General features: G+C 31.4%; 1 protein-coding gene across 2 annotated transcripts in view; it reads left to right on the forward strand.

The window, feature by feature from the left end:
- The window catches only part of LOC110022933 (UMP-CMP kinase 3-like), a 22,025-nt gene that overhangs the window by 4,034 nt on the left and 4,609 nt on the right, over positions 1-13,382 (forward strand). For both annotated transcript variants that reach the window (XM_020722100.1, XM_020722101.1), the window contains exons 2-6: positions 4,598-4,677; positions 5,178-5,229; positions 11,373-11,490; positions 11,972-12,128; positions 12,207-12,287. In XM_020722100.1, the coding sequence (XP_020577759.1) occupies positions 4,633-4,677; positions 5,178-5,229; positions 11,373-11,490; positions 11,972-12,128; positions 12,207-12,287 (453 nt within the window). In that variant the 5' untranslated portion in view covers positions 4,598-4,632. The remainder of the gene's footprint in view (positions 1-4,597; positions 4,678-5,177; positions 5,230-11,372; positions 11,491-11,971; positions 12,129-12,206; positions 12,288-13,382) is intronic.

Here is a 13,382-nt window from a genome sequence, read left to right on the forward strand (position 1 = left end):
GAAACATTAACCTGTCCAAGAGTATAGGTCTTAAATTTGTACTATATGTTCCAAAACTCAAATGCAATTTTCTATCCGTCATCAAAATTTCAAAAGATTTTAACTGCCGTATAATTTTATGTGAATCCTCTTGTGTTTTTCAGAACCAGAAGTCGGGGATGATGATTGAGAGAGCTAAAAAGATAGGAGGACTTTACTATTTTGAGGAGACTGTTCCTAGTGAAAAAAAGGTTCAAGTTTACAGCAGTATGAGTTCGAACCCTGTAGTAGAAAAAATAATGGAATCGCATCTTAGACTAGGTCACTAGGTCTTAGACTAGACCATCTAAGTTTTTTCTTATTTAAAATATTTATTTTCAAATTTGTTTAAGGGTGTTTATTGTGTTTACTTCAATGTGAAACATGTTATTTGACAAAAAGTCTTCGCATAATTTTTTCTCCAAAATCATTCTTTCATTCAAAACCTTTTTACATGATCTATAGTGATGTTTGGGGACCATCAAAAGTCAAAATATTATCTGAAAAAAGAGGATTTTTGACTTTTATTGACGATCACACCAGAATATGTTGGGTTTATCTTATAAGCAAAAAATCAGAAGTTAAAAAACTTTTTAAAGATTTTTACAACATTATTGAAACTCAATTTGAAACTAAAATATGCATCCTTAGATCTGGCAATGAAACTGAATATTTTAATGAATGTTTAGGGGAGTTCTTAATAAACAAAGACATAATTCATCAATCTAATTGTCGTGACACTCCACAACAAAATGGAATTGCTGAAAGAAAGAATATATATTTAATTGAGGTTGCTCGGGCTATCATGTTTTCAATGAATGTTCCAAAATATTTATGGGGGATACTGTTTTAACAACATCATATTTAATAAACCGAATGCTAACTCGAGTTTTACAATATACAACTCCTCTAAACAAACTGAAAAATAATTTTTTAAGTCTACGAATGTCTTCCTTTAAAAATCTTTGGACGCACATGTTTCGTTCATATTCCGAATAATTGCCGATCAAAATTGGATCCAAAATCTGAAAAATGCATTTTTCTTGGATATGCCTCAAACAAAAAGGGTTAGAAATGCTTTAATCCTGTCACAAAAAAAAAAAATACATTAGTATGGATGTGACTGTCATGGAAAAAATTCTCTTCTTTCACAAAACTCAACCTGATGGAGAAGATGATTATTGACAAGTTTCTAACCGATTACCAAAAATTATTGTAACATCAAGTACACCTGAGGTCTGTGAAAACAAAGAACCAGAAATAGTTGTTGAAAATAAGGAGAACCCTAGCCAAGAGACACCTGAAAGTATCTTGTCTAATACAGGGGAAGAAATACCGCATAATATAACAGCAGAACCTCTTGTTTATTCCAGGGAGAGGCTCCATAAAAGAAAAAAAGTTCAAACTGAATCTTTAGCTCCCTCCCAATCTGAAGAACCAAATGATGGTCCTCAAGAAACACAGGTAATTTTTTATCCTGATCTTATTTTTTCACCAACAGAAGCTCAAGATTCAGAGATTATGAATCTGGATCTTCCTATAGCCTTTAGAAAAAGAATACGTTCTTGACTACCAAATATCCCATTTCGAAACACCTATCTTACAAAAAAATTTCACACAAACATCATGTTTTTTTTGTCAAAAATTTCTAATCTGTCTGAACCTAGAACAATACAGGAAGCTCTTAGTAATCCAAATTGGAGAACAACACTAAAAGAAGAGATTGCAACAGTAAAAGAAGAGATTGATGTTCTTTTGAAAAATGAGACATAGAAAATTGTCACTCTACCAAGAAACAAGTTTACTGTTGGGTGTAAATGGGTCTTCACTACTAAAGTCAAAGCTGATGGGAGTATCGAAAGATATAAAACAAAGTTAGTAGCGAAAGGATTCACTCAAACTCATGGAATTGACTATCATGAGACATTCGCTCCGGTAGCCAAGATCAATTATATTCGGGTTTTACTGTCCATAGCAGCAAACCGTAATTGGCCACTGCATCAGCTCGACGTCAAAAACGCTTTTCTAAACGGTGAATTAAAGGAAGAGGTATTCATGGATCTTCCACCAAGATTTGAGAAAAAGTTTGGAGAAAACAAAGTGTGCAGATTAAAGAAATCCTTGTATGGGCTCAAGCAATCTCCTCGCGCCTGGTTTGAGAGGTTTGGAAAGGTGATTACAACATATGAATACACTCAGAGTCAAGCTGATCATACTATGTTCTACAAACATTCAGAAACTGATAAACTCACTATACTCATTGTCTATGTAGATGATATTATCCTTACAGAAGATGATGCTAGGGAAATTGATAAATTAAAAGAAAGATTGGCCACAGAATTCGAGATTAAAAATATGAGAGATGTAAAATACTTTCTTGATATTGATTTTGCCAGATCTAAGGAGGGGATCTTTATTAATCAACGAAAGTATGTACTCGATTTACTCAGTGAAACCGGAATGCTTGGGTGCAAAACAGCTGAAACTCTGATTGAACCAAATAAAAAGGTTACAAGTGATAAATAAAATATATGGTGTCAATAAAAAACAATATCAGAGACTGGTGCGAAGACTAATCTACTTGTCACACACTCGTCCAGATATAACATTTGCTGTTAGCATGATAAGTTTATACATTGCCCAAATACTCATCACTTGGAGGCTGTCTATCGGATCCTTAGGTATCTGAAAGGAACACCCGGAAGAGGACTACTGTTCAAGAAAAATGTGCACTTACACGTAGAAGCATTTACAGATGCAGATTGTGCTGGAATTGTTACATATAGAAGATCAACCTCAGGGTACTACACTTTTCTAGGAGGGAACTTAGTAACCTGGAGGAGCAAGAAGCAAAGTGTCGTGGCAAGAAGCAAAGTGTCGTGGCAAGAAGCAAAGTGTCGTGGCAAGAAGCAAAGTGTCGTGGCAAGAAGCAAAGTGTCGTGGCAAGAAGCAGCGCTGAAGCTGAATTCAGATCTTTGGCTCATGGGATATGTGAAGTTCTTTGGATTAAAAGAATTCTGAAGGAGTTAAAAATTCATAATCCACCACCAATAAATGTGTACTGTGATAATAAGTTTGCCATCGTCATCGCCCACAATCCTGTCCTTCATGATAGAACAAAGCACGTAGAGATGACAAACACTTCATTAAAGAAAAAATTGACAGAGGAGATATCTGCATGGTGTATGTTCCCTCCAACGACTAAGCAGCGGATATTCTAACAAAGATTCTTCACAAAAAACAGTTCGACGGTTTAGTATGCAAGTTGGCTCTGAAAGATATCTTCATGCCAACTTGAGGGGGAGTGTTGAAAATTCTAATTCAAAATTCAAAATTCAAATTACAATATTTATTGTCTTTCATTTTCTACAGATATTATTCTCCTTCCTTATTTTTATCTTGCTTAATTAGTCTTGGAATGTAATAGTAATTTCTTTGAATTTATTTAGTTAGTTTCCTTATCTAAGGAGGAGAAACTCCTATATGTAAATGCACCTTGAATTGAATCATTAAGAAAAAATAAAATTTTCTCTTCAATTTCTGGTTTTAGTTTGATTTGAGGTTGAATTGACATCTTATCTTTTTTTTGTATGATTTGTGAAATTACGCTTTGGGTGTTTGCAATGGAAAATGTTTGTGATCTGGTAATCTGAATAAGCTTCTTGTGAAAGTTTGGCAGTTTACATGATGATTTAATGCAACGTTTCTTTTTGTCTGTAGTAGGGATGCGCTTATATATAAGCTGGTGTTTGTGAGGAGGAATTTTTTTGTTCATAGAAACTGGGAAGATTGGTTGGAAGAGTCAAATTTGTTTGAGAGAAAAGATGAAATCATGTTTCCTGTAACGGAAAGTGGATTCACCAGATTTAGAAACATACAGTTCTAGTACGTAAGAAATTTGTTTCTACCTGTTCAAATGCGATAAAAATAGTCATTTAACCACAGGAGGTGAAGTATGGGAATACCTATGAAGGAACAAATTACAAGTATTTGCATGGATTCCTTTTCAAGAAATCACTAGTTAGAAAAATAAGGTTTACATGAAATATATTGATTATTTTTCACATGGATCCCCAATTCAATTATCATATGTGGGCAAAAGGGTATATTAAAAAATGATCATGTGAAAGATATTTACATGTTCATACGGGGTACCTTGAGGCACCTTCAACACCTTGGGTTCGAAGGCTCGGGACTAGGGAGGGAGCTGGCTCCTTTGCCTGTTTTTTTTGGTGGCTCCCTCTCTGTAATACAGATGCCACAAATTTAATGCTTACATTTGTTCCAAATAAGCTATCATAGAATGCAACAATCCTGTGAAGTTTTGTGAAAGGTGCAATGTTGTTACTGCCTTTACTTTCTCCAGAATAGATACCGTTTTTATTCTTCGGAATTTATGGATACGCATCTATTGAGTTTGTCTCTTCTAAATTTCTCATGAAACTTTTCTATTGTCATGTTTTTTCGAGTGTTCTGAGTTTAGAAAACATTTGGGTATTGTATTTGTTCTAAAGTTTTTGCCTTAGACTTTAATATACATAGCCTGGTAATAAAACAAACATGTTTGTTATTTTTACAGCCAGTTACTACAGTTATTAGTAACAGATAAAGTCAATGGGCACTGTCCTAGATGCTCCAAAAGCGGCAAATACAAATACGGTAGATATTGCCCACTTTTTTTTCCCAAATCTTTTTCTGTTTTTTATTTTCTTATTTAGATGCATTTTCAATGAGAATCTTCATCTAATCCAACTATTTAATCACGCATGTAAGTTTAAATTAGTAATCTCTCACTATAATGACAAGACTTTTGGTACTGGATTTCCCTTTAGCATATTAGCACTTTTCTTGTGCATGTATGGTCTAGAAATTTTTTTATAGCAATTCAACAACAAGAATTAAATGGCTTCCATCTTATTCTCTTTTGGGTTGATTTTAAGATTCTTAAATACAATAGCATAGGTCAGCCATCAATTAAGAGACTTGAATCATGCATAAATTTTCTGGAATTTTCTGATTTTCTTATTGGTTTTCTCTAGTTTATTATCACGTTTTCCTTGGAATCTCACAAGTGCAACATTTATTGAATCATTAGAATCTTATGTATTTTTAATGAGTATATTCTTTCAAAGTACATAATGTTTGGGAAATATTTGCAGGGTGCGGTTGGAAGATTGAAAGAGAAGGGAGTCAAAGTTGTATTTGTGTTAGGTATGGCATCATTGCTTTAGACCATGCAACACTTATTTCAACTCTTTTAAATAGTGACTTGGTTTAGAATTTTTCGTATAGAGCTTTTCTATGCTATTGTCTTGCCTTTTTGGACTATTACTTCTTGATATAGATTTTAAAAAGCATGCTAAAATTCTTATGAAATTTCGGGATCATTTTATAGCAATAAAGTTGAAAAATGCTTTTCCGTCTTTTCTTTTATTTTTTATAAGAATAAAGAGCTTAGCCTGGCAAGTTGTCTTATTTTCATTTTTATGTCCTATTTTTTCAATCGATCTAAGGATGTGGGCTGTAAATTTGTGAGGTATATAAATTAATCAAATTTGATAGCTGTTGTATTTCATTTGATTAGGGAAGGAATTCTTTGTCATCTAATCATGTTATTTCTATTGATGAAAAAAATTAGGTAGGACTTTGAATTGAACTAGAAGAATGGCAATAATGTGAAATTGTTTTTTTTGTTGTTTTGCTTGCATTAAGCTCAAATCTAGATGAATGAGTTGATTAATAGCATGTCTTGTCTGGTTTGATTCTTACTTGAATTGAGTTGGACCTTGATCTTCTTGAGCTTTTAGGTGGGTTTGAGGCCATTTGCATTAAACATAACTATATAAATTAGTATGATTTGCAATTTCATTTAATTTCATGATTATTTGTTTATGAATCAAACATATCAAAATAAATCTCATGAAATGCTTTTAGATATTAAAATGGAGGATTAATCAATTGTATTGTTTAGTTGTGCTCACATTTCATGAGATTTCAAGATGGTTTGATAATATATCCAACATACAAAAATAAAATCTATATCAATCGCTAAGCTGCTATTGTTTAGATACTAAGTTGAATGGTTAATATTTTTTTTTTATAATTTAGGAGTAAAATTGGATAAATTTTTTTTTGGCATGTATAAAAATATGTCCATGACAATTTTAATGGATTTGGTTTCAAATTTACTATGCGGAAGTAATGTTTTTTAGCTATATTTCTTCTTCTAATCATTTTTTAAAAAAATATTAAATTAGATCATCGAGATGCTTTTAGGCTGTCAATCTTCATCTTTAATTTGAAATGTATATGTATGTATTTCTCTATATGCATACATGCATATATGCACATATAGTGAGTTGGATCATAAATTGACTGTAAAATACACAATAAAAAATCGATTAAAATTAATTTACGTTTTTTACTTGTATCCACTTTCAATCAAAATAATGGGCCCATATTTACTTGAATTAAAATTAGATCATGATGCGGTACAACAATTAGGATCTTTGGGTAATGATTGCCTTCAGTTTGTTGGCTTTGGTCGGCATTGGTTGTCAGTTCTTGATGTTTTTGCTTGTTTCATTTGTAATTGTAGTTCTGGCTACATTTTTCTTTAGGAGGCGTCATTGGCTTTTTTTTTTGGGGTATTTATGGGGTTTATCACTAGGAGTTTGATTATTTTTGAATTTGTAGTGGTTTTTCTATTTTCTTCTTAGCGTTTTTGTGGAGAATTTTAATAATTTCTATGTGGCGATTTGCATGATCGTTTTGTGTGGTGAGTTTTATTGCTACTCTTGTAGAGGTTTACATTTGTTTCTATTTATTTTCTAATGCTCTCATGTGAATGACTTCACGTGGTTGGAGTTGACAACTTTATGTAGTATTTGTCGGCCTCTCTATTTATATGTTAATGTCTAGCTGTTTTTCAAGCTTGCACGTGAGAAGTTCACAATTTTTTTTTAAAGGGAACCCAAATCTTAAATTTTGGGAGTGTAAAGTGCCAAAATAGTTCCTGACTATTTACATGGGGCAATTTTAGCTCCAAAGTCTATAAAAGTGTCAAGTTAGCCCCCATATTTTTTTATATGGGCATAAATTGTCTCCGAGAAGGATATTTCAGCTCCCATTAAAAAAGTTTAGGAACTAAATTGACACTTTCATAGACTTTGGGATTAAAATGCCGCCCTCAGAAGAAGTCAGTGGACTATTTTAACACTTTTCTCAATTTTGGGATTACTAGAACTAGATTGGGATAATTTTGTGCGGATCATATCCATTAACTTTACAGTAGGAGTTTATAATTATATGTTTTAAGATATATAATTATCAACTTTGTCTGAATGAAATTTATTCTTTAATTTCTTTCTTGTGAGCTCAGGTGATGTGTGATTTATTCATATTTTTATACAAATTGAATTGTTTAATTTTGGGGGAAGTCATCTCTTTGGACGTATATGAGACATGATTTTTTTTCTTGTTCTTAGATTTTTTTAATTCTCGTTTTATTTTATCCACATAATTTGTTACCAAAATAGATTGTGCTATCCTTGATTTTGATTAAAAAAAAGAAATGTTGAAAATCCAATTTGTGAAAATAAATTTACTTGCTCGTTAATTTTATCTAATTTCAATTTTTTGTTGAATTTATCAAAATTTTTTAATCTTTAACTAATAAATTGCTTGGGTTTTAACTCTAATATTGTTCGTTTGCTTTTGAAGAAAACAAGTGGGGAATTTATTTGGCGGGTATGGAACATGGATTTCTCAACTTTCTTTTGAATCCATTCATTATACTCCATTATACTCATCATATTTGCTCTGTCAACAAGCCCTAATTTACAATTATCTTGCATCAAATTGGAATAAGAGCTTATTACAATATCATATCACCAACGTAGGAATTTAATGGTGAATAAAAAAAATAAACATTGGAATATAAAGGATAGAATGTATTATGGCTCTAGCCAATAATAACTTAACCACACTGGGACTCCAAACTACATTCTTATTTTCTATATTCGATGAGGGGTTGTTTTTAGAAAGATTTTACGTTGTATAAATAATCTGAAAGTTTTTTTGACATTATTTTTAGTTTGATTTTGAAAAAAATTTAAATTATTGATGCTTGCCTGGTTGTTTTGTCAATGTTTTAAAGTGTCATAAAATCAACGTTAATTATCATGAACCATAAGCTTAAGGGTACCTATCATTTGGTTGATATCATATGAATTAATAATAAATTTTCTAGTTAAAAATTGATTCTAGTGTTTATGAATATTATCTGAGATTTACGTATCTTATATCTATACATGATCTGTCATTAGACTATTTTGTTATCACTGTTAACCTCATTAAAATTAACTAAAAAAATACTGTTACTTTTCCTTTTTTTTGAAGCATGTTATGAGCCTTCTATCTGGTATGTTGCACTTGTGACTTTCTCATTGAAGCTTGTTAAAAATGCACCAAAATAATAATCATACAGTGTTTATCGGATTTTACTTGAGACATTTTATTTCATGAGGTTGTGTTAAAAATAGAATTTATTTTGCAGTTACAATTTTAATTCATATTTACAATAGATCATGTTCATGAACCTAAATCTATACTTGATCAAGGGTAAGAATTAGAGTTTAAAAGTAAAGTTGAACATGAGATCATATCTTAATTTGAATTTGAAATTGAACCCATGCTTAAATGTTAAGCTAAAATATTTATATATGTAATGCAGTTAATGAACTAAATGTGCCATCGAAGAGTGCAACTTTTGATGAATTATTTATTGATTCTGAGAAGGGTGATAATAATTGCACTTGTGACTTTCTCATTGAAGCTTGTTAAAAATGCACCAAAATAATAATCATACAGTGTTTATCGGATTTTACTTGAGACATTTTATTTCATGAGGTTGTGTTAAAAATAGAATTTATTTTGCAGTTACAATTTTAATTCATATTTACAATAGATCATGTTCATGAACCTAAATCTATACTTGATCAAGGGTAAGAATTAGAGTTTAAAAGTAAAGTTGAACATGAGATCATATCTTAATTTGAATTTGAAATTGAACCCATGCTTAAATGTTAAGCTAAAATATTTATATATGTAATGCAGTTAATGAACTAAATGTGCCATCGAAGAGTGCAACTTTTGATGAATTATTTATTGATTCTGAGAAGGGTGATGATAATAATGTTGATTTTTTTATATTTATTAGCATACAAATTTGTGGATCAAATCTCATAACAAAAGCTATGAGGCATCAATACTTAGAGAAATTTAATAATAATAATTATCTTAAAATAGACCTAAAATATAAAACACCAGTATCTAATCTATCCTAAAATATATAATTCATCACAACAAATTTGCAATCAAATTGGATTAGTTTTCATTAAGGCATCTTTATTGTGCTGTTTATATTCCTTACAATTTCATTAACATTTCATTCTTTAGGATTTGGTAATAGTTCTAGCATTTCTTACTGCACATGATTTTACTATTATTTTATTACTCCATATTATTTTCATGATTTTTTTGCTTGAGGATAGGTTTAAAAATTGGCTACTAATTATGTTGATTTTTAAGTTTTTTGTTCATATGATTATGAGGAACATCAAATTTAAATTTGTTGAAGTTATAGTGTGGTTTAACACCACAAATGTTTTTATGTGGAACCTTTAATAAATAAATGCAAGAATGTAAGATTTAAAATTGCATAACACATTGGAACTAATGCTGCATAGTGAAAGTTGTAAAAAAAATTGAAATAAATTTAATTTTTAATATCATGATTTAATTCTTCTTTCTTTTGTCTTCCCTGTTTGTCCACATCCAATCTATTAAATACTTCTGTATTTGTTCCTTAGCTATTCATTATTTAGATAATGAGATTATGTTCATTATTTGTGGGTTTTAATGACTGCCTTAGTGTGACATTTATTTGTAATGATTTATGGATTATTTTGGAGGATTCATAAAATTTATATTCAAATTTATTTTATAAATATTAAAAGTTCAATTCATTTGAGTGAAACTACGTCAAGCTGGACATATTAATGCAGCTATAGCAGATGGGATCCTTAAGCCATTTCTATTGTCTTTATCCTTTTATCTTTCCGTAGTGGTTCTTGATTTTATTGGTTATGTTTTTCATTGAGCAATGTTATTAGTTTTATCAAGTTGGAGTACATTTTCAAATTCTCACCTAGAGCCTTGCTTGGTCTGATTATTGCTGAAATATTTATGGTATATTTGCTTGGTCTTGTTGTTGCTCTTGTGGGCTAAGATTTGTTTTTTGTTGCTACATGCATTGAGGGCTTCACGAATTAGCTTTGATTGCTATCTACAATAAACCCTTCGTATTTACATGTTTTATATCTAATCGTTTTCTGTTAGCTAGATAAAAGCTGCACAAGATTTTCTTATACGATTATTGTTTGAATTTTGGATATCCTAAAATCTGAACTATGGAAATTACTAGAATTAGAGTGGATTGAATTTGTGTCAGCCATATCACTAAAGTAGGATATAAGGATTCTATAAATATATGTTATGATGCATGTAATTATCTATTTTAGCTCGATTAAATTTCTTATAGTTTTCATTTTGCACGTTCAAGTTGTTTGATTCCTTCGAGTATGGTGCACTTACACTGTTTAATTCTAGGCGAAGTTGTCTTTTTGTACCAATGTCGCCTTATACTGGTTTTTTCCTTCACTATTCAATTTATTTACTTATTTAGTGCCATTGATTTATATGAAAAATTGTTAAACGAAAATATGGGAATTTATTCAATTGCTTGCAGATTTGATGTTTTTAATTCCTCATTTTTTTATTATTGTTTTGGTTATTTTATTATTATTGGCGCTTTAATTTTTTGTATTGTTGTTTCAATTCTAGGAAAACAAGTTGTCGAATTATTTTGTGCTTTGTGATTTGTGAATTTTAAACTTCTTTTGCATGCATTAATTATACAGCTATGGCTGAATTTTCAACTTTCTTTGCCTAATTCTCCTCTTCTTTATTGTTATTATTTACATTTTTTTCCTTTTCATTGTTAACAGCAGTTTTACCATTTTTCTTTTGTTCTTCTTGGAGTAATTAGTTTTCTTTGATTTCACCCCTTTTGAAAAATACAATTTGCACAACTGGATATATATCCTGTTGGCATTTGTCTGACATATTTGGTCTGCATTTTCTCTTTATGGTCATCAATTTGCATGTAATAATCAACTTTTTACTGTTTTGATATGAATCACTGCATTGATTAGCTCCAACTTGTTTCACTCCCGAATCATTACATAAAAAAGTTTGATCAGCCATAACTTCATCTTCAAATTCATGCGCAGGTGGGCCCGGCAGTGGAAAGGGGACGCAATGTGCAAACATTGTTCGTGTTTTTGGCTTCACTCATCTCAGTGCAGGGGATCTTCTACGTGCTGAAATTAAATCTGGCTCAGAAAATGGGTATATATCTACTTTGTTCTAGCTTTATCCATTTTTACAATGGGGCATTTACATACATACTAACCAATTCATATGCAGTTACTTATCTAACACTTAAACTTTACTTTTTGCATTTATAACAGCCTAATATTTCGTATAACATAAAAAACATCACTATTTTGACTTTTAAAAAATGAAACATACCTTTTCATTCACTGGTAAGGTGGTATATGCATAAAAATTGAAGTTGAGGTGTTAAATGTGTAAATACATATAAATTGAATGTTATGCATCTAAATCTTCCTTTTATTTTTGCATTATTGGCTACCTAGCAACTTTCTGCAGCGTGCAAGCATGTATGAGGATTTTTTTTCCTTTTTTTTGTTGCTTATGACTTTCACTTAACAATTACATTTTCTTTCTTGAAACAATAAAAAGATTAGATAATATATTTCATGTCTAATTTGTGGGATGATTGCATAATTTTTCATCCTGATGGCAGCACTATGATTCAGAACATGATTAAGGAGGGAAAGATTGTTCCTTCTGAAGTAACAATCAAGTTGTTAGAGAAGGCTATGCTTGAAAATGGAAATGACAAATTTCTCATAGATGGTTTTCCTCGAAATGAGGAGAATCGAGCTGCCTTCGAGGAAGTTGTAAGTCTACATTCTACTCATCACAAATTCTTTCCCCTTCGATGATTTGTTAATGTTTATTTCGTCTTGTTGCTATAGACGAAGATTGGACCAGAATTTGTGCTGTTTTTTGATTGTCCAGTGGAAGAGATGGAGAGGCGGTTATTAGGCCGAAATCAGGTCTTGTACTTATCCCTCATAAAAGAATACAGTTTTTAATTGTTAATTTGTTATTAATTGTCTTGCGAAATATAACTTGCTTCAAACTTTCAAGTGACGGTCATGCTGAAGTGGTCTTGAAATTAAAAATTAGGGGCATTTACATACATATCACTCAATTCTTACGTATTTACATATCTCATTCCTAAAGTTTTTTATTTATACATTGTCGGTCAATTTTTTCGATGGATTGATTTAGATTTTGAAAATATGAAAATATGAAAATAATTTTTGAAATTTAATTTAAGTATAAGAGATATATATAGTTTGAGTTTTAAAAGTAGTATGTTTTAGTTTTTGAAAAATGAGACCAAGTGGATCTCATTCGTCCAATAGTTTGCATAATCGTGTCTGATACCGCGAATACTACACCCTCCCGAAAGATAAGTGTAGACCTCGGCGATAGGCTCAATCCTGCAAACTAAGAGATTTGTGACATCCGTTTAGTCTGCGAACCTTTTATATATGACCGACAAGTTTCCCTATCTAATATAAAGATTAAATAGGGTTTATTTTACTTGGGTTCCAAGTTCCCTATAGAGACAAGCCCCTATAGTTAATTACATCCCAAATGACGGGAGTCATTTGAGAAAACTCTCGATAATGATCAATGGTTCTAGTCTTCAAGAATTCAAGGTTCAGGTTTTCAAGATAGGACGTAGAAGGGCAAATGGGAGTGGCTCAAACATGAACAGTTATTTCAGGAGTCCAAAGGAAAGAAAAGGTAGGGGATGTCACAGATCCTGAGGAGAACCCTCAGTGACTTCCCAAACTATCCTACTGTGTGGCTGCATTTATAGAAAAGATGTTATTTGAATGTTTAATCCTGTCAATTTTAACTTACATTTGCATAATACCCGATTATACAAATAGCCCACAGAGAAATGAGGGTTTACATCGTACCGTACGATAACCTCGGAACCTAAATGGAGTTAGGACTCATGTCGCACCACATAGTTGTACAAGAGCCTAAAAAGGGAGTATGGGGATTTACGCCACGCTAGGCGAGCTACCTCGAAGTCCTATGGGTTGTTATTATGCTAAGGAAGAGATGAT

Source organism: Phalaenopsis equestris, unplaced genomic scaffold, assembly GCF_001263595.1.
Source record: "Phalaenopsis equestris unplaced genomic scaffold, ASM126359v1 Scaffold000203, whole genome shotgun sequence".
Classification (NCBI taxonomy): domain Eukaryota; kingdom Viridiplantae; phylum Streptophyta; class Magnoliopsida; order Asparagales; family Orchidaceae; genus Phalaenopsis; species Phalaenopsis equestris.